Here is a 20076-nt window from a genome sequence, read left to right as displayed (position 1 = left end):
CAGCTCCATAAAGTGCGCGTATACCTGGAAAAATTGATGTGTGTATTATTTCCCGGTACACTTCTCCAATTACAGTAGCATCAAAGGAAAAGGGTCCTACTAAGCCCCTAGATGATAGTCCACATCGCAAATGAACCCCTAATAGATTGACCGCTTTATCCACATAAACATGCATTTTCGGTGCCCAGTTCACACTGTTATGCCGATTCACGGTTCCAATAAGTTTAAATTGTGTCTCGTCAGAAATTGTTCGTCATCAGTTACGATTTGCTGATACCATTCGCAAAATTGCATTCGGTGATCATTAATCGGGTGCAGTAATTGCGGAATGTAAATTTCCGCTTTGCAGCTTTCAGAATTCTTCGTACACTTGTACTACTAACCCCCACTTCACGTGCATATTGCGTAGCAGACTTCTGTGGAGAATTAACAAACGTTTCCAACACGAGTGTCGGCGAAGCACGCCTTGTAGCTTTACGCTGCCTTGCTGATCTTCCTTTGTGAATATCACAAATCGTTGAATGCAATTCAAACTTCTCAATGATATGTTTATTTGTTAGGCCGGTTTGCGGTTCTGTTTCAAACTCCCACCTTCACTGACGTTGCACTTTAACGGTATAATCAAACTTGAAAAACCACTTCACAATACATTTTCGCTGCTCGAATGTCAAGCGTGCTCCGGCCATCTTGTTTTCTCAATACCGAGATGAAAGTAACAACATCTGTTGAGCCAAAGACCATACTACAACACGCTCGTAACTCAAATCGAACGACAATGTCGATATCTCGATAGAGCCTCACGAAGGGGGTATACATTTTTCTGGCGGACTCTGTATCTCGGACTAGAGCTATACATAGGAATGGGAATTTTTGTCGTTATCTACTCATATATGAAACCAGCAAGGTGCTTCTGTGTAGAGATTATACCACTGCCTAAAGGGGTAAATAATCTGTTTCTTAATTGAAAATGTTTCTATTTGAGTGAGTTCTGCGTCCTTTCCTCTATGTGTAGGACTTCTATAGCCAGTGTTACCATATGTTTCTGCGATTTAGTTTAAGCAATGTTCGCCCTTCTTTAATCTCCAGCTTCTATGGTGTTCTGAGAGACTAGTATAGACTGACATCCCCATCTTTCCAATATAACAAGACTGAGACTCTTCGTAGATAATCTCATGAACCCCATTCATCATGATGACTGGTTGTTAATCTTCTGAAATGGAAGAAAATCTATCTAATGTCTGTGGGACGTAGGGAAACACAGAGAAACACTTCGCCTATAAAATATATTTTCATATTTTAAGTTTTACCTATAAAATATAAAGTGCACCATTTTCTTTTCCCTCTACGTACATCGTTCATTGAGAACAGTAGGAATTTGGCTTGCTTCTTCAGTTTTTATCTGAGAATTTTGTGAATAATGTTGGTTAAATTCTTTATTTGTAATTGTAGGATGTTAAGAGGTAGCTGGGGTGTATGTATCAGAAAACTAGTCTTCTTAGTAAAATTTAAATTTATGGCTATATTTCCTGTCTGAAAGCTGATGTACAGGAAATTATTGGTGAAACCACATAACTGCATTCTGATGTTTATGATTCTTATCTTCTGGTGTTGTCTACTGGAACTTTTCACGTTCAGTCAATATCATCGAAACATTTATACCAATACACACCGTGTTCTGTCAGTAGTTGACTCTTAAAAATATCAGCCTCCCACTTGTCCATGAACATTTCTGTTAGTAAGGTTGATGACGTTGGGTCCATTGCCGGCCCAGCTGCTTGCTTTTAACGCCTCCCTTGAAATCAGAAATAATTTTGGTTATAAAGATTCCACTGTATTAATTATCCTCAGCTCTTCTTCCAGATTAATGTTATGTACATGCAATAATTCTGCCAGTACATATACAGTCTTCCACAGGAATGCTTGAGAAGCTGTATACATCAAAAGAAAGTAATTTTGCATTTTCTGGGATATTAACGCCTGTTAACAGTTTACTAAATCTAATGTTGTTGATTCTAGCGACTACATAGTGCACTGTGTCTGTATTGCAGATACTACTGGTCACATTGGCACTTTTGGTTTGTGGAGTCTGGCTGTAGAGCCCTAGAATTCATTCGAAGAATATGTTTACAAATATATCCAGAAAAAAGTGTTGGAGCACTTGTATACTAACTGCTTAAGCTGATCAAAGTATTTTGTTGTTGGAGCTTTCTGTGTTTTTGTGGCTGCCCTGTCTGTAAAAATTCATCTACTTTGCTTGTGTAACACGTTTTCTTTAATGGCACTAAAATACCTACCTTATCCGCTTTGGCTAAAACCACGTTACTGTTTTCAACCTTAGTTTTAAGTTCCTTCATGACTACAGTGCGAGGTGGCGTAGTGGTTACCACAATGGACTCGCATTCGGGAGGACGACGGTTCAAATACGCTTCCGGTTATACTGTTTTAGGTTTTCCATGATTTCCCTAAATCGCTCCAGGCCAATGCCGGGATGGTTCCTTTGAAAGGGCACGGCCGACTTCCTTACCCATCCTTCCCTAGCTAGATGACCCCGTTGTTTGGTCTCCTCCTCCATATCAACTAACATCTCCTTCATGACTAAGAATTAGTTTTTCTTCTTATGTTACAGTTGTTTTGACTGCTGTGCCTGCCTAATTTCTTCTGCACACTGTACTTTCGTAGCTATATCTTTATGCAGGACTAATTCTAGATCTGATTATTTGGGCTAACACTTGGGCTTTTGTCACGACTTCACAGGCGTTTCTTCTTGTGCTGACAGTGCTAACCATGATAAGTTCACAATTCTATGTTCTGACTGGACTGGCTATTTTGTCATCTTCGACGGCAACAACTGTTCTAATTTCTTCTTCTGACCGGAAAACGTATTATAAATGATATCTGAAACTGGACAACACAGTCCAACAAGATAACTTCACATAGCTATAGCATGTGAGGAAGCACTATATATATATATATATACTAATTTGAAGCGCATACTCACATTAACAGATCCCTGGCAACCAGCTCGACTTCTCATGCTTTCTTCATAGTTGTTCTACTGTCTTCTTCACATGTCATGCAGAAGCACAGTTACCTTTGATCTTGATGGTAGCGTATTTTGGGATTAGCTCGTAATCTAGGCACTGTTTTTTAACCAAATATGTTGAGATTCTTTCGCTTTCTCGGTTAGGATTCGTCTATAAAGCACAGTTAACTTTACTCGGCTTCCAATCTTAATCATTTCAATTGATTCAAAAGTGGGTTCGTGGTGAAACATTGTATATTATACCAATTAAACAAAACACTTCTCCAGCCTTGGTTTATATACATATTACTGTATGACCTAAGTTTTGGGTTATAAGCTCATTCTTTAGCACACAACCAATCCCAAATATTAGAATCAAGCCAAGATGAATGTGAATGTGTTAACTACTTTATTTATCAATTCGTGGCTTTAACTATAAAAACCATCATTTTGTCATAGTTACATAGGCTTATATAAAATTCTTAAGATAGCATTTACAGTAACTGTGTATAAACATACATCGGACTAGAACTATGGACACGAAAGCGAATTTTTTGTCATTATCTACTTATGTATGAAGGCGTTAAGGTACTTCTCCTATGTAACAGTGTCTAAAAGTGTGAATAACGAAACTGAGTCTCTTCATACAATAATAAATGTTTCTAATTTCCTAACATTCCTAAGTGAGTGAACTTCGCATAGCCATCTTATGTTTAAATATACGTTTCAATAATCAAGAAGAGACATATGATGTGACAATGCTGCTTTCCACAATCCAGCCTTTTCTTTAATACAGATTGGCGAAACTGCTGTTCACGTTAAGTCCTCTTCCTCAAAATAGTAAGGGTGTAGTTTACTATGTTTGTTCGGTTATCAATGTTTTTTTCTCACAGAGTTGACCCAGAATTTTCGAGCTCGACAGACTGGAAATCTAAAGTCAAATGAGATAAATAAAACCATTATATTTAAATTAGAAAGTGCAACTAAGATTCATACATATAAAAATATCTTGCTTACACGAGTCCAGTTACGAATGAAATGTGATTCCTGTACATTTTAAACTCTAATCGGATTGATAAACATAACCGTAGATGACTCAAGCTGTCATTTTTTATCAAAACATTTCCACGAGTCAACAATCAAAGAACTAATCTAATGTTTGGAGCAACTGACATGGCGGACGTCGGCTTTGAGTTTGTGATGTCATGACAACTCCCTTATTTAATATATGTTCTTGGTCATGAGGGCAGGTAGTATGGGTCATTTTTGGAAACTTCCGGCACGGTATAAAAACTGTATTCCCCTTCTCTCTCTCAAACGTAAAGACACGAGCAACTGAAATACGTATGCCAGAGTGTCCTTCGGCTGAAATCAGTCACGTGATGTCCACGATCAAGGTGTGGTGCAATCTTTGCCTTGACCGCTGAATTTACGAAAACATCATTAAGGATTCAATATAGCTAAATGTTTGACTCTTAGGTTCCTGCGCAACCACCCCTCAGAAATCGCGAAGTAGTTGGAAGAAACGGCCAAATACTTGTAACAAACAAAAACACAAGTGTTATTACTGATCGTTTCACTTGCAGCAGAAAATCTTCCGCTTTTCAGTCAGACTTAAGTTAGAAAATCGAAAAAAAAACTGTTTCCTGAGAGAGTGTGTTCTTGTATGTAAATAACACCGAATACTGCAGAAAAACTTCTCTTACATTAATAATAAAGTCCCGGAATCTGAAACAAATGTGGGCCGGCCAGAGTGGCCGAGCGGCTCTAGGCACCACAGTCTGGAACCGCGTGACCGATACGGTCGCAGGTTCGAATAATCGGGATGTCCTTAGGTTAGTTAGGTTTAAGTAGTTCTAAATTCTAGGGGACTGATGACCTCAGAAGATAAGTCCCATAGTGCTCAGAGCCATTTGAACCATTTTGTAATAAATGTGAAGATGGAAAAAAATATTAGCATACTGGAGGATGCAAAGCTACTTCCTTCGACTTCTTAACTACACGTTTAAAACCAAGAGAGCATAGTGAGCACAAACGACTTTCAACAACATTATCTTACATCTTCGGATCCGCTGAAGGCTTTTACCACCTGTGTGTCATTACCTGTCACTTAATTGTAACAAAGAGGGATATGTTCTTTTTTTTTAACTGAACATTCAATGCGCTGTTGCTTTGGAAGGTCATAGTGTTACAACACGTGTCAACGAAATACGAGGGGTGTTCCATAAGTAATGCAACACATTTTTTCTCGGCCAATATCAGTTGCAAAAACGCGTAATTTGCTGTGGAACATCGTGGAATGTTGCCTCTTCAGCCCCTATAATTTCATATGGTTCTGATGCGTGGCATGCCCGCATCTCGTGGTCGTGCGGTAGCGTTCTCGCTTCCCACGCCCGAGTTCCCGGGTTCGATTCCCGGCGGGGTCAGGGATTTTCTCTGCCTCGTGATGGCTGGGTGTTGTGTGCTGTCCTTAGGTTAGTTAGGTTTAAGTAGTTCTAAGTTCTAGGGGACTGATGACCATAGATGTTAAGTCCCATAGTGCTCAGAGCCATTTGATGCGTGGCATCACTATATCTAACCTAGATCTCAAAACGGCGATTGTAACGGAGGTGCGGTCCAAGCATAGATCTGTCATTGAGTTTTGTTTAGCGGAAAACCAGAGCATCGCAGATATTCATAGGCGCTTGAACAATGTTTAAGAAGACATCTAAGTCAACAAAAGCACGACGAATCGTTGGGCCAGGTGTCTGTCATCAACTCATCAAGGTTGCACCAACTTGTCCGATTTCCCGTGGGCCGGCCAGCTGAGCACAGCTGTGATTCCCGCAAGCTTTGAAGGTCTGAATATTCTCATTCAAAGTGATCGACGATCAACTCTGAAGTGTGGCTCTCCCGTTTATCCGTGCGGTCTAATGCAAGGCTTTCCGGGCAGGAAGGAGCGCCTGGTTCCCGGCACGAATTCGCCCGACGGACTTGTGTCGAGGTCCGGTGGGCCGGCCAGTCTGTGGAAGGTTTTTAGGCGGTTTTCCATCTGCCACGGCGAATGCGGGCTGGTTCCCCTTATTCAGCCTCAGATACACTACGTCGGCGATTGTTGCGCAAACAAGTTCTCAATGTACGCGTACACCACCATTACTCTACCACGCAAACATCGGTGGGCCGAACAACACAATAACCCTGGGTTCGGTGTGGGGCGACGGAGGGTCGAAGTGGACTGTGGTAGTCGTCGTGGGGTTGTGGACCACTGTGGCTGCGGTGAGGATGGAGCCTCTCCGTCGTTTCTAGGCCCCTGGCTAATATACAATACAATACAACTCTGAAGTGTACTACACTTCCTCAGGTCACTGGAGAAACGACGTCAGCGCGTTCGTCGCCAGAAAAACGCAGACTAACTTCTTCCTCTCCATGACAACGCAAGGCCGCACACAAGTCTGAGCAGCTCACAAAATTACATTGAACTATTCTTCCTTATCTAACCTACAGCCTTGATCTCGCACTTCCTAAGTTGCATGTGCCTGGCCCAATGTAGAATGCAGTCCGCGGAAGCAGTACGTGGACCATGGGGATGTTATTGATGCTGGAAGACGTACGTTCCGAAGCCGACCGTGCGGGCACACTGGTCTTCCATGTAAGGCAGCGTAAGGTCGTCGTACTGGACAGAGATTATGCAGAAAACAGGGTTTTGTAGCCAAAAGGGTGGGGAATTTGAATAAAACCAACCTGCTTGCAGGAAAAAAATGTATTGCGTTACTTATTGTTCGCCTCTCGTAAGATGAAATACAGAATTGTCTCAAGAGAGAGTAATTTCTGATTTCAGCCAAAGGACTAGTGGAGATATTGTACTGAACTCCTTTAGCTGCTTGTCGTGAAGATCACGCCGATCGGCAAAATGGACAAAGAACCCTTGCTACTCCAGCTACCACCATCAATGTCCCTATCAGCTAAGACAACGATCCTGTAGTGTTGCCGGGAATATCTCACTGAACTGCTGTACTTGCTTACAGGAGGTGCGCCAGCAACTGCAGGTGGCGAAGGATGAGCTGGACAAGGTGCGCAAGGCATACTACATTCAAGAGAAGCGCATAGCGACGGCGCTCAGGTTGCTGCAGCAGAGAGAGCAGAGTCTGCGCGAGGTAACACATGGCCCGTCGTCGTACCAGCCCTTCACTGTGCTGCGCATGGATGCCAAATGTGGGCCCTCACTACACGATCTCAAACGCGACCGCTAGGCGCCTGTGTCTGAAAAGGCCCACCCCTCACCCTGCTTTCTTATTTGTGTATGATGAAGTATAGTCATCGGTAACACTTTTTACACATGTAAAGGGCAAACTGTAAAATTCGTGCAATGACAGCAAGATCCCTATCTGCAAAAAGCCCCACTCTCACACTCCTAGCTGTCTTGTGCGTCATGACATGTCGTCACAGATAGTAGATTTTACGTATGTGTTGGTCAAGCTGTAAAATTCGGCATTGTTGGCTAGGTCCCTATCTGTAAAAAGCCCCACTCTCACACTCCTAGCTGTCTTCTGTGTCATGACATGTCGTCACAGATAGTAGATTTTACGTATGTATTGGGCAAGGTGTAAAATTTGTGCATTGATGGCTAGGTCCCTATCTGTAAAAAGTCCCACTCTCACACTCCTAGCTGTCATGTGCATCATGACATGTCGACACTTGTAATAGACTCTATATATTTATTGGGCAAGCTGTAAAATTCGTGCATTGATGGCTAGGTCCCTATCTGTAAAAGTCCCACTCTCACACTCGTAGCTGTCTTGTGCGTCTTGACATGTTATCACAGGTGGTACATTTTACGTATATATGGGGCAAGCTGTAAAATTCGTGCAGTGACGGCTAGGTCCCTGTCTGTAAAAAGTCCCGGTCCCACATTCCTAGCTGTCTTGTGCGTCATGACATGTTATCATTGATGGTAGATTTTACATGTTTATTGGGCAAAATGTAAAATTCGTGCAATGACAGCTAGATCCCTGTCTGTAAAAAGTCCAACTCACACACTCCTAGCTGTCTTGTGCGTCATGACATGTCGTCACAGGTAGTAGATTTTACGTATGTATTGGTCAAGCTGTAAAATTCGTGCAGTGATGGCTAGGTCCCCGTCTGTAAAAAGTCCCACTCTCACACTCCTAGCTGTCTTGTGCCTCATGACATGTTGTCATTGATGGTAGATTTTACATGTTTATTGGGCAAAATGTAAAATTCGTGCAATGACAGCTAGATCCCTGTCTGTAAAAAGTCCAACTCTCACATTCCTAGCTGTCTTGTGCACCATGACATGAGATCATTGGTAATAAATTTTACGTGTCTTTGTTGAGAAAATTGTACAGTTATTGTAAAGATTTCCGGTGGACTTCGCAAGCTACTGCCAAATGCATAGTGGAGGGTATATTGTACCAATATTTGTAAAGTTTTTTCCTATTTATTCGGAAGCAATCTTCAGGCGAGCTACATCGAACATAGGAATAAGTGCATAATTCAGTGAAAAACAGATTAATAATACACGCTTTTCTGATGGCACGAAGTTTGCACAGCTACACACACTACATGAAAAAAGTAATAAAATCGCAATGATTTTGGACTCAAAACGATTTCAGGAAAACCGAAAACATACTTATTAGCAAAACTGCAAAGATCCCATCAGGTATTAATATTAGCCTAACACCATACCTTGGAAGTAATACTCCAAGTGATTAAATGTCGTTACGGATGATTCCGTGATGATATTACAAACTCTCAGGGTTGATGGAGAAGGGTAGATGTATCAATTTGAGGTAAGGGACTCTGATCTAGAATTGATCGAGACTAAAGCTATAAGTGAAAATCTTTTCTGTTACCACTGACGATGAACCTCTTCTATTGCAAGCTCTTTGCTTTCCATATTTTGAGAGGTGGCAGTTTGGACCAAACTAATAAAATACAGACCAGTAAATATGGGCTCTAAAGTACACACCTTAAGAGCTCTGAGCACTTGTTCAAATTTGTTACTGTGAAACACGTCTCCTCGATACTGAAGAAAAGCTCATACCTCTTAAGGAGGGCATTTTAGAGTCCATATTTGTTGGACTCCTTTATTGTTTTTGTTCACACTACTACCGCTGAAAATTTTCTACCCTACATCTTAGCAACAACAGTACAGTACAGCCGTTATGCTGATCCCTCACAGCTTTAAAGTCTGCTACACAGCATAACAGGCAAGGCGACGAAGTGCTACCAACATACTATGCACAGGCGTGAAATTGACAAACTGTCCGAACTTTGTCAGACTGTTTTCAATCATGTGTATGACAATATTAATGGTGATTAGTGTATTAAACGCAACACGTAAATATAAGATGTAAATGAAAGAAGAAACGTTAATTAGTATGAACTGTACTAAAAAAAATGAATTTCAGTTTATCGAGAAAACACAACTGTTTTAGTAAGGCAAAGTACCCCAGATTGTTACGAATTAGCAAAATATTTTGCGTATTCGGCTGCGAAACGGTCTGTGTCAACGTTCAGACCAATCATACTAGATTACCGTTGTTGACCTACCATTAAAATGTGCAGATTTAACAATGAATGAAGATTCATAACGAAATTCAGTTAAAAATCATTCAGTGCCACACGTAAGTCAATTCAGTTATTGACAGAAGCGGAAAAAGTAATCAGTAAGAAGTATGAAATTCTACAAGATCTTCATATTTACATCCACAGGTCGCCGGTACAAAATAAAGGTAGCAATAAAACCAATGGGGGGCGCGAGAATTTCTTAAAATTGCTTTACTGCCAGTCTTTCTGCCTCCATCGAGATTAGAACCGAAAACAAACCAGACCTCCCTTGCAGTATAGCAAACACCTTTCACTACGCTAGCAGACAACCCAGGCAAACAGCTCTCTATTATTACCCCAGACATGAATAAGCCGGCAATTTCACAATGAGAATGGCAAAATGATCCGCAGTTTCTGTTGCGTAGAGCTTTCTGGACTCAAAAACAAAAATTTTCTACCTTTATGTCACCTCTTATGTAGTGGACTGACAAGACAGCCAGTCCACAGTGACGGGTAACCGAAAGGCACGCGTTTACACACGCCGGCTGGCGTTAGGTCTGAAACAGGATACGTAATGAATGCTATAAAGAAAAGTACGTAGCTGCTGGAATACTTAACTTTAATCCATTATTTGTATACTGTATTCTGGATGATACAAGTGAGACTCTCTCTAGAAATGGTTAATGGCGCCTTGCTAGGTCGTAGCCATCGACTTAGCTGAAGGCTATTTTAACTGTCTCTCGGCAAATGAGAGAAAGGCTTCGTCAGTGTAGTTGCTAGCAAAGTCTTCCGTACAACTGGGACGAGTGCTAGTACGTCTCTCTAGACCTGCCGTGTGGTGGCGCTCGGTCTGCAATTACTGACAGTGGCGACACGCGGGTCCGACATGTACTAATGGACCGCGGCCGATTTAAAGCTACCACCTAGCAAGTGTGGTGTCTGGCGGTGACACGACATCTTATGTGACAGTCATTCGGGATGTTTATCTAAATAACAAAATACTGTTGTTAGCGAGTAAATTTAGTAGGATAATTCTTCACCACCCCAGGAAATAAACGGCTACATAGCTGTTGAACGTATTCTACAATGTTTCGAATTCTCCATTAGACTCGCCACAGCCAGAAAACATTCATTAGCCGAAGTGTTTCTGAAGCTACCTAGCAATGGGAATGCTCGCTCTTCAAAAAAAAAAAAAAAAAAAAAGGTTGAAATGGCTCTGAGCACTTTAAACCTAACTAACCTAATGACATCACACACATCCATGCCCGAGGCAGGATTCGAACCTGCGCCCGTAGCGGTCACTCGGTTCCAGACTGTAGCGCCTAGAACCGCACGGCCACTCCGGCCGGCCGCTCTTCTAAAACGCGGTGGCATTAATACTGGGATCTGAATTACCACGTGTATAGGCAAATGGATTATATTTGCATTCCCGTAAACGAGATTTGGATCGAAATCATAGCTACGAGTAACATGCTGATGTATCGACTGAAACTAGAGCATTTCCAATAAAGAGTAGGGGGGATTATTTATGCGGCCCTCATCTTCAGTAACTGTCGTAGCTATTTTCGTTGTTAGGATTTCGTCACCTAAATCGGTGTTTCTTCTTTCATTTATATCTTATATTTACGTGTTGTGTTTAGCACACTAGTCAGCATTAATATTGTCATACACATGATTGAAAACAGTCTGAGAAAATTCGGATAGTTTGTGAATGTCACGCCTGTGCATAGTATGTTGGTAGCACTTCGTCTCCTTGCCTGTCATGCTGTGTAGCAGACTTTAAAGCTGTGCGGATCAGCATAACGAAAAGGCGAGGGGTCTCGCTCGTTTTGTCCACAGCTGTACATGTCTTACACTGTCAAAGGTATGAGAATGATTTTCGCTTGTAACTTTCTACTCGTCGTTTCGAGACCTAGGGTTTTTTTTACCTCAAATTGATACATTTACTCTTCTCCATCATCCCAGAGAGTTTGTAACATCATCTCTGAGTCACGCTGTATAATACCGGCAATCTCGTTTGCAATGGAGGCATGGCCGGTTAATAAAGCAACGAGGAAGAAAATCGAGGCACTATAAATGTGGCTGTCTCGACTAATGTTAAAAATATCCAGGACACAAATAATTACCGATGATGACGCTCTAAGGCGAATCAATGAGGATAAGGAGTTGGGTTCAAAAATGGTTGAAATGGCTCTGAGCACTATGGGACTTAACATCTGTGGTCATCAGTCCCCTAGAACTTAGAACTACGTAAACATAACTAACCTAAGGACATCACACACACATCCATGCCCGAGGCAGGATTCGAACCTGCGACTGTAGCGGTCACGCGGTTCCAGACTGAAGCGCCTAGAACCGAACGGCCACACCGGCCGGCTAAGGAGTTGGGAAACACGACCAGAATTATAAATCTATTTGGCAATATCATGAGAGGAGAAAGACGCAATATTCTAAGACTGACGATTGAAGGAAAAGTTATAGGGGAAAGATCAGTAGGAAGAAGATGTACATCGTGGCTGCAGAAACAGAGAGTGGTTCCGATGCACTTCCCTACAATTATTTATATCTGTCAAGTTGAAAATAAGATTATCCATAATGATAACCTTCTGAGATAGATGCACATTAGGAATTAGGAGTCCTATTCCTTTCGAGTATTCAGCGAGCGAAAATAGACTATCTGTATACCTCTGCCTCAGTAAGCACCCTAATCTTGTCTTATGTCATTTCTATGTATATTACGCGAGATACACAATGGTGACAACAGAATGGGCCACAGTTTCCATGGCTATTCGTCCTTCTTCTTTCTCCTTCTTTCTCCAGTGGAATTACAAGTCTATGGTGCTTTAAGCCTCTTCAAGAAGTTTTACCAGTCCTGATCTTCCCAGTGCGGCTATTCATCAAACCCCTCAACACTAACAGTTGCTATATCTTCTTACATATCTTCCATTAATTACTTTCGTGATCTTCCCTTCTGTCGTTTTACAGTTGGTGTCCATTCATTAACCATTTTTTCCTTTCTACCAACATCCACCCTAATAATGTGATCATGTCAGTCTGTTCTCTAATCTTTGTTAATCTTAAAGTCCCTGTAAATGAACAAACTTGTTTATCTAATTAGCTGTGATCTAGCCACATATTTGTCAAACAAACACGTACAAGTACAAACAAAGCTTGTCAATGTAACCTTACTTTTGAAGCAGACGTTTTGCGTGTATGCTGTATTTTGACATAGTGGGAATGGCTAGAAAAGCAGATCAAGCATTGGAAGCACTGACTCTGGCATTTTCTTTAAAAAAATGGCATTTTCTGTGGATGGACAGTGAAACTTTTAATAACTAGTTTAGATTTACTTCACCCTCTCATTGAAAAAGAAGACACAAGTGTGCGAAAATTTATTCTCTTCTACATGGTCCTCTAACGACAGTTCATTAAAATGCCAAACATGGAAACATGCAATCCACATCATCCATGGAAGAACCGGAGAGCTTCGATATTTTTTTTTCCATTTTAATGCACTCTCGCCTGTATATTATGCATAGAATACTGATTTGTCTAGAACCTCTTTCGGTGCAATATATGGTTGGAAATGATGTGACACCTCTACCATTCTGGCAACGCCAGTGCTATTTTGTTTTTATCCTTGATCGTAGTTTCCATAGTTATGAAAACTCACGACTCAATGAGATAAACTGTAATAAAAGTATTTTTCACTAAACGTTTGCGGCGAAGCGTCGACACAAACAACATCCGCCATCTTGTCAAACTCTCCATCAAACAAAAGTTATCGCAAACATGGCAAACACTACCTGTGCTTGACAAACTCGTCAAACAATACCGTATATGGTCAAATATTTGACAACCATAGTAAAGTTCAACAGATTGTTTGATCATTTAAAGTGTCAGCTCCTCATAAAGGCGGTCAAACTAAATATTTTTCGTAGATCTCCATGTACCATTATTATTATTATTATTATTAGTAGTAGTAGTAGTAGTAGTAGTAGTTGTGCGAACTGCCTCGTAGACCTTCTGCAGCACCGTGCGTCAAATATTCTGATCTATTGCTCATATGTAGTCTACTCGTTAGTGCCCATGTTTCATATCCTTACGTTACGACTAGCCTGACCATAATCTTATATAGCGTGTTTCAGGAAGAATATTAAATATTTTATGAGGTCCAGTTTTCATTGGTTAAGAGATACAGCTGTCAGAATGTAAGCGAAACAAATCCTTGCAGAAGGTGTTAAGCAAAGGCAAACGATTAAGTTTAGAGTTGATTACCATAAATTACATCCCCGACTTCAATGCACTTTCGAATTCCCTTCACACGATGTTTCCTGAGAACAGCACTTTTCATCATACTAATCATCAAATCGTCTCTTGCGCTGCTTTTTCTCTGCAGTTTTCACTTTTAAACCACACCCACGGTTTAGTAACTTCCGCGGCCAAGAAATATGACTATTTCTACCAGTCCACCTTCTCAGGAACATAAGGTTTATGTGATATGTCATCTGACGACTAAAATGTGCTACTGCCCCTTCGTGCTGGGAGGACATAACCCATCATTGTAACCAAGAATTCTCTTCCAATAATGCCAGAGCATCGTTTTCCAGGATGTGCTGACCTCATTTAAAAAAATAAATAAATAAATAAACTAAAGCACCAAGGCGTCCTCAGAATAGAACACGTGGTGCTGCCAAGACACTTCGAAAATATAACTTTAAATGTAATGACTTGCATTTGTTTAATGTCTCCTTTGTGAATTTGTTTGGGTTGTATTCCAATAGACGTATCTTTGTAATTAATAAAAATTGGGCATATGGAAAATGCTCCAATCGTAGCACAAAAATGCGAATATGTCCTAGGCAGAGTTAGAGATGTAAAAGAAGAGACCTAGCTTTTCACTTGTCTGGCAGTTCACAGACACTTAAATCAAAATATCTGGATATATTCGCGCTGTTTTACTTGTTATTATTACTACCCATATCATGTAATACAATGCATCATGTGAAATAAAGTAACATGATACATGATGATGTCACGTCGTATAACATGACACAAGCCATCATATCATGTTTACTGTCGCAGGCGAACTTCTGGATTTTGGACACAGGATCTGGGACTTTAGCTCATAAATTGCAATATGCCGGTCTTCCAACACCTTGCAGCTAATGGAGGTCAGTGTGCTGGAAAGCAGGGTTAACTCGTAAAAAAGCGCGAATATGTCAGGATGTTTTGATTCAAATGGCTTTGAAACTGCCAGATAAATCGAGAAGCTACTTTTCTTCTTTTACATGCCTACCTCTGCCCAAGACATATTTGTCTTTTTGTGCTATAATAGGAGCATGTTTCATTCTCGTTCCCAACTTTTACTGAACCATAATTCTGACACTAGACCGCCATAACTGTCATTTTGATGACTCTGCCGACAACTGATGTGGAGTGGGTATTTTATTGTTTTGAGAACCATATTGCTTATATAGTGGCAACGGATAAAGCTTTCACAAAACGACGAGGCGGCTACTAATTACGTGTGTCTACCTTCTTACAAAATGTGAACCGACATGCACAAGTCTGAAACATAGAAGTGGCGCGCGTAAGAAAACTGAAAAAAAAAAAAAACCACGTGGTTTTCGCAAGTAAAATCAGAATGAAGCTAGATTTTTGAAATCAAGTTTTTAGTTTCATAGTAAGAATGAATTTTTTATTCATTTGATTCACTTTAAACCGTTTCTGAGCATTCAACTCACGTAAGAAGGAATTTTACGTGGTACGTTTAACCCGAATTTAAACCAACGAATCTCGATACCGGGGAATGATTATTGCATTAAAAAAAATCATTTTGACATCCTCCATTTATCTACCTTCGTGCAAATTTTAACCGATTCGTACAAGTTTAAAGTATAGAAATAGTGCGCTTCAAAAACGTAGAAAAACTTTTTTTGCACGTAAAATCCAAAATAAGTAAGATTTTTATTTATGGGTGAATTTTTTTGCACGTAAAATCCGAACGGTGAACATATAAATGGTGCTGTTAGCTGAGCATTAATTTGAGTCCAATTAAAAATCTTTTTCAATAGAAATTAATCGATTTGCCTGGGCGCCAGCCCCAGTACACCGTTCAAACCTGCCTCAATACACTGTAACGTAGCTACAGTAAGGCAGATCCTTGAATGGCTGTACAAATGGCTGCTGGTGCCGTCCAAACCAAAAAAATTGCACCACTAGGTCAAATAGGAACCGAGCACCAAGACCACACCGAACCGTTATTCTGAGCGCGGCTTTTTCATACATATTTATTACAGCGCTTCTGCTCTGTAAAGATGGAACGTATCATTCGAATTACTCTTTACTGCTACCTCATAAAATACGAGTATTTACTATACCTCCTGAAGCAGCCTGTGTACGTTGTTACATAATTAATAGTTAAAGGCGCTACAGTCTGGAACCGCGCGGCCGCTACGGTCGCAGGTTCGAATCCTGCCTCGGGCATGGATGTGTGTGATGTCCTTAGGTTAGTTAGGTTTAAGTAGTTCTAAGTTCTAGGGGACTGATGACCTTAGAAGTTAAGTCCCATAGTGCTCAGAGCCATTTTTAGAGCCACATAATTAACAGCAAAGACTGATATGAAGATATGCTGTAAGAGAAGCAGAAACGTTCCACTAAATACGAACCTGCAAACAAACCGTTTTCGAGGCAATTCCGAACGTGTAGTTAACAGCCGCCCCCGACTTTAATATGGAATGGTCTGTGGTTGGGAAATGTGGTATCAGTGGTATTGTAACTGAATGTTACCATCAGTTCGTCCCAAACATCCAGAGTAGAAGAGAAAGTATTTCTACTGTAGCTATATGAAAGTTGGCAGTATGCAGACTGATGCAATAATCAATAACAGTTAATGATAGCTATGGTACAAAATTGTCCTTAATTTTGATAACAGTTTGATATGTCGCACTTGAGTTCCTGTACCTAATGCAATGAAATCTAAATAATTTTGCCGTCTCTTGGCACCTTATGATATGGACACTATGACTAAAAATACTACACTTGTAGTTGACTGTATCTATTGCTCTATAAATACACTCCTGGAAATTGAAATAAGAACACCGTGAATTCATTGTCCCAGGAAGGGGAAACTTTATTGACACATTCATGGGGTCAGATACATCACATGATCACACTGACAGAACCACAGGCACATAGACACAGGCAACAGAGCATGCACAATGTCGGCACTAGTACAGTGTATATCCACCTTTCGCAGCAATGCAGGCTGCTATTCTCCCATGGAGACGATCGTAGAGATGCTGGATGTAGTCCTGTGGAACGGCTTGCCATGCCATTTCCACCTGGCGCCTCAGTTGGACCAGCGTTCGTGCTGGACGTGCAGACCGCGTGAGACGACGCTTCATCCAGTCCCAAACATGCTCAATGGGGGACAGATCCGGAGATCTTGCTGGCCAGGGTAGTTGACTTACACCTTCTAGAGCACGTTGGGTGGCACGGGATACATGCGGACGTGAATTGTCCTGTTGGAACAGCAAGTTCCCTTGCCGGTCTAGGAATGGTAGAACGATGGGTTCGATGACGGTTTGGATGTACCGTGCACTATTCAGTGTCCCCTCGACGATCACCAGTGGTGTCGGCCAGTGTAGGATATCGCTCCCCACACCATGATGCCGGGTGTTGACCCTGTGTGCCTCGGTCGTATGCCGTCCTGATTGTGGCGCTCACCTGCACGACGCCAAACACGCATACGACCATCATTGGCACCAAGGCAGAAGCGACTCTCATCGCTGAAGACGACACGTCTCCATTCGTCCCTCCATTCACGCCTGTCGCGACACCACTGGAGGCGGGCTGCACGATGTTGGGGCGTGAGCGGAAGACGGCCTAACGGTGTGCGGGACCGTAGCCCAGCTTCATGGAGACGGTTGCGAAAGGTCCTCGCCGATACCCCAGGAGCAACAGTGTCCCTAATTTGCTGGGAAGTGGCGGTGCGGTCCCCTACGGCACTGCGTACGATCCTACGGTCTTGGCGTGCATCCGTGCGTCGCTGCGGTCCGGTCCCAGGTCGACGGGCACGTGCACCTTCCGCCGACCACTGGCGACAACATCGATGTACTGTGGAGACCTCACGCCCCACGTCTTGAGCAATTCGGCGGTACGTCCACCCGGCCTCCCGCATGCCCACTATACGCCCTCGCTCAAAGTCCGTCAACTGCACATACGGTTCACGTCCACGCTGTCGCGGCATGCTACCAGTGTTAAAGATTGCGATGGAGCTCCGTATGCCACGGCAAACTGGCTGACACTGACGGCGGCGGTGCACAAATGCTGCGCAGCTAGCGCCATTCGACGGCCAACACCGCGGTTCCTGGTGTGTCCGCTGTGCCGTGCGTGTGATCATTGCTTGTACAGCCCTCTCGCAGTGTCCGGAGCAAGTATGGTGGGTCTGACACAGCGGTGTCAATGTGTTCTTTTTTCCATTTCCAGGAGTGTTGCATCTATGAAGTCAGGTCTCTTGTCTTCAGAACAGAACGAATGGAACTATGCTCCATAGCGTAAGTGCAGGAAATACTGGTTCTGTTGGAACGGCTGTAGTGCAGGAACAAAGCGTGTGCGCATGGCGTTTCGACTTTTGTGCCTTTAGGCAAAAGAATCTCCAACTACGCCAATACTAGGCAGAATCAAAGTGGTCTACTCTTGAAAGAGATCCCTCTTGCAGTTGTTAGCACTATGAGCAGATGAATACCACGCACTGATAGACATGGCACGGAAGAACAGTGGAATCCCAATTAGTGAGCGCCATCTGCAGCGACAGCTCAGAACTGAAAAAGCAGTGGGTGAGTGATTGTGCCTGTGTGCTGGTAACTTCTCATGGTATTGCTTTGTACCACTTCTCATGCACACAGCAGTGGTAGATGCAATACGGGGCATCGGCACTTTTTGTTGCTGATGTAAGACCCCTACACGTCAAAATGTGTCAAGACAAACAGGTGGATTAGGGACTGTATACGGTGCTCAAAGATCTCCTGAGCTCAATACTCCGGATTCTCGTGTGTAGGCTTATCTCAAAAGTGAATTGTGTAGCATTCCTATAGACAAGTTAGAAGCACCGGAGCAGTGAACTGCAGATACTTGTCAGAGCATGTTGGGTGTTCTGGGACTGTTCGGAAGATTTCGTAACTTACTGCAGAGACAAGAGAATAACAACGCCCAATTGTAAGAATGACACGAGGAATACCTCCCTTAACAAATACGGAGAGTATAGTAAATTATAACCTGTACCATACTGAGAAGTACTGTATTCCCTGTCAAATAGACCATGCGGGATTCACACATCAAAAAAAGTTTAGCATCACCCCTGTTCCCAGAAATCCTGAAGATAGACGTTGACTGTGCATACTGTATCACAGACACAGTCCCCTTGACTGTTCAGAGATGTCACTAAACCCGCCTTAAGATGCAAACAACCATGCATGAGCAACACCTATTAGACGGAGGGGTCAGACAGCCGATCAGTTCCAGTCATTGCACCAGGAAGGAGGTACACGGCGCGTGTTCTGTAGTTCAACCATGCCTATACGGTCAATAACGCGGTTCAATCGCGTCCGCATTGTTACTTTGTGCCGGCAAGAGTGGCCGAGCGGTTCTAGGCGCTATAGTCTGAAACCGCGCGACCGCTACGGTCTCAGGTTCGAATCCTGCCTCGGGCATGGATGTGTGTGATGTCCTTAGGTTGGTTAGGTTTAAGTAGTTCTAAGTTATAGGGGACTGATGACCTCAGAAGTTAAGTCCCATAGTGCTCAGAGCCATTTGAACCATTTGAACAGGAGAGCTTCTGTAAAGTTTGGAAGGTAGGAGACGAGATACTGGCAGAAGTAAAGCTGTGAGGACCGGGCGTGAGTCGTGCTTCGGTAGCTCAGTTGGTGCCGGAACGGTAGCTCAGCGTGTTCGGTCAGAGGGTTACGTGCTCTCCTTAATAAAAAAACTGAGTTAATCGATAAACAACGAACTTCAATGGATGTCTTACGACGTCCGCCCGAGCAGATGCAACGAGCAAAAGCGAACAAAATGAGATTAAAAAAAAAAAATGAAGAAGAATTTGGTAGAGCACTTGCCCGCGAAAGGCAAAGGTCCCGAGTTCGAGTCTCGGTCGGGCACACAGCTTTAATCTGCCAGGAAGTTTCATTTTTTTGTTACTTTGTGCCAGGAAGGGCTCTCAAGAAGGGAAGTGTCCGGGCGTCTAGGAGTGAACAAAAGCGATGTCGTTCGGACATGGAGGAGATGCTGCGAAACAGGAACTGTCAATGACACGCCTCGCTCAGGCCATCTAAGTGGTTGACCGATACCTACGGATTATGGCTCGGAGGAACCGTGACAAAACGCCACCATGTTGAATAATGCTGTTCGTGCAGACACAGGATGTCGTGTTACGACTCAAACTGTGCGCAATAGGCTGCATGGTGCGCAACTTCACTCCCGACGTCCATGGAGAGGTCCAT

The 20076-nt window shown here is 42.6% G+C and overlaps 1 protein-coding gene across 1 annotated transcript in view; it reads left to right on the top strand.

The window, feature by feature from the left end:
• The window catches only part of LOC126101419 (meiosis-specific nuclear structural protein 1-like), a 49269-nt gene extending 42018 nt beyond the window's left edge, over window positions 1–7251 (top strand). Inside the window, exon 4 of the mRNA XM_049912080.1 lies at window positions 7027–7251. Within this exon, the coding sequence (XP_049768037.1) occupies window positions 7027–7251 (225 nt within the window). The remainder of the gene's footprint in view (window positions 1–7026) is intronic.
• The last annotated feature ends 12825 nt before the right edge of the window (window positions 7252–20076 follow it).

This window comes from Schistocerca cancellata, chromosome 9 (assembly GCF_023864275.1).
Source record: "Schistocerca cancellata isolate TAMUIC-IGC-003103 chromosome 9, iqSchCanc2.1, whole genome shotgun sequence".
Classification (NCBI taxonomy): domain Eukaryota; kingdom Metazoa; phylum Arthropoda; class Insecta; order Orthoptera; family Acrididae; genus Schistocerca; species Schistocerca cancellata.
The sequence above is the reverse complement of the archived record's forward strand: the minus strand, read 5'-3'. Positions and strand labels throughout refer to the sequence as shown.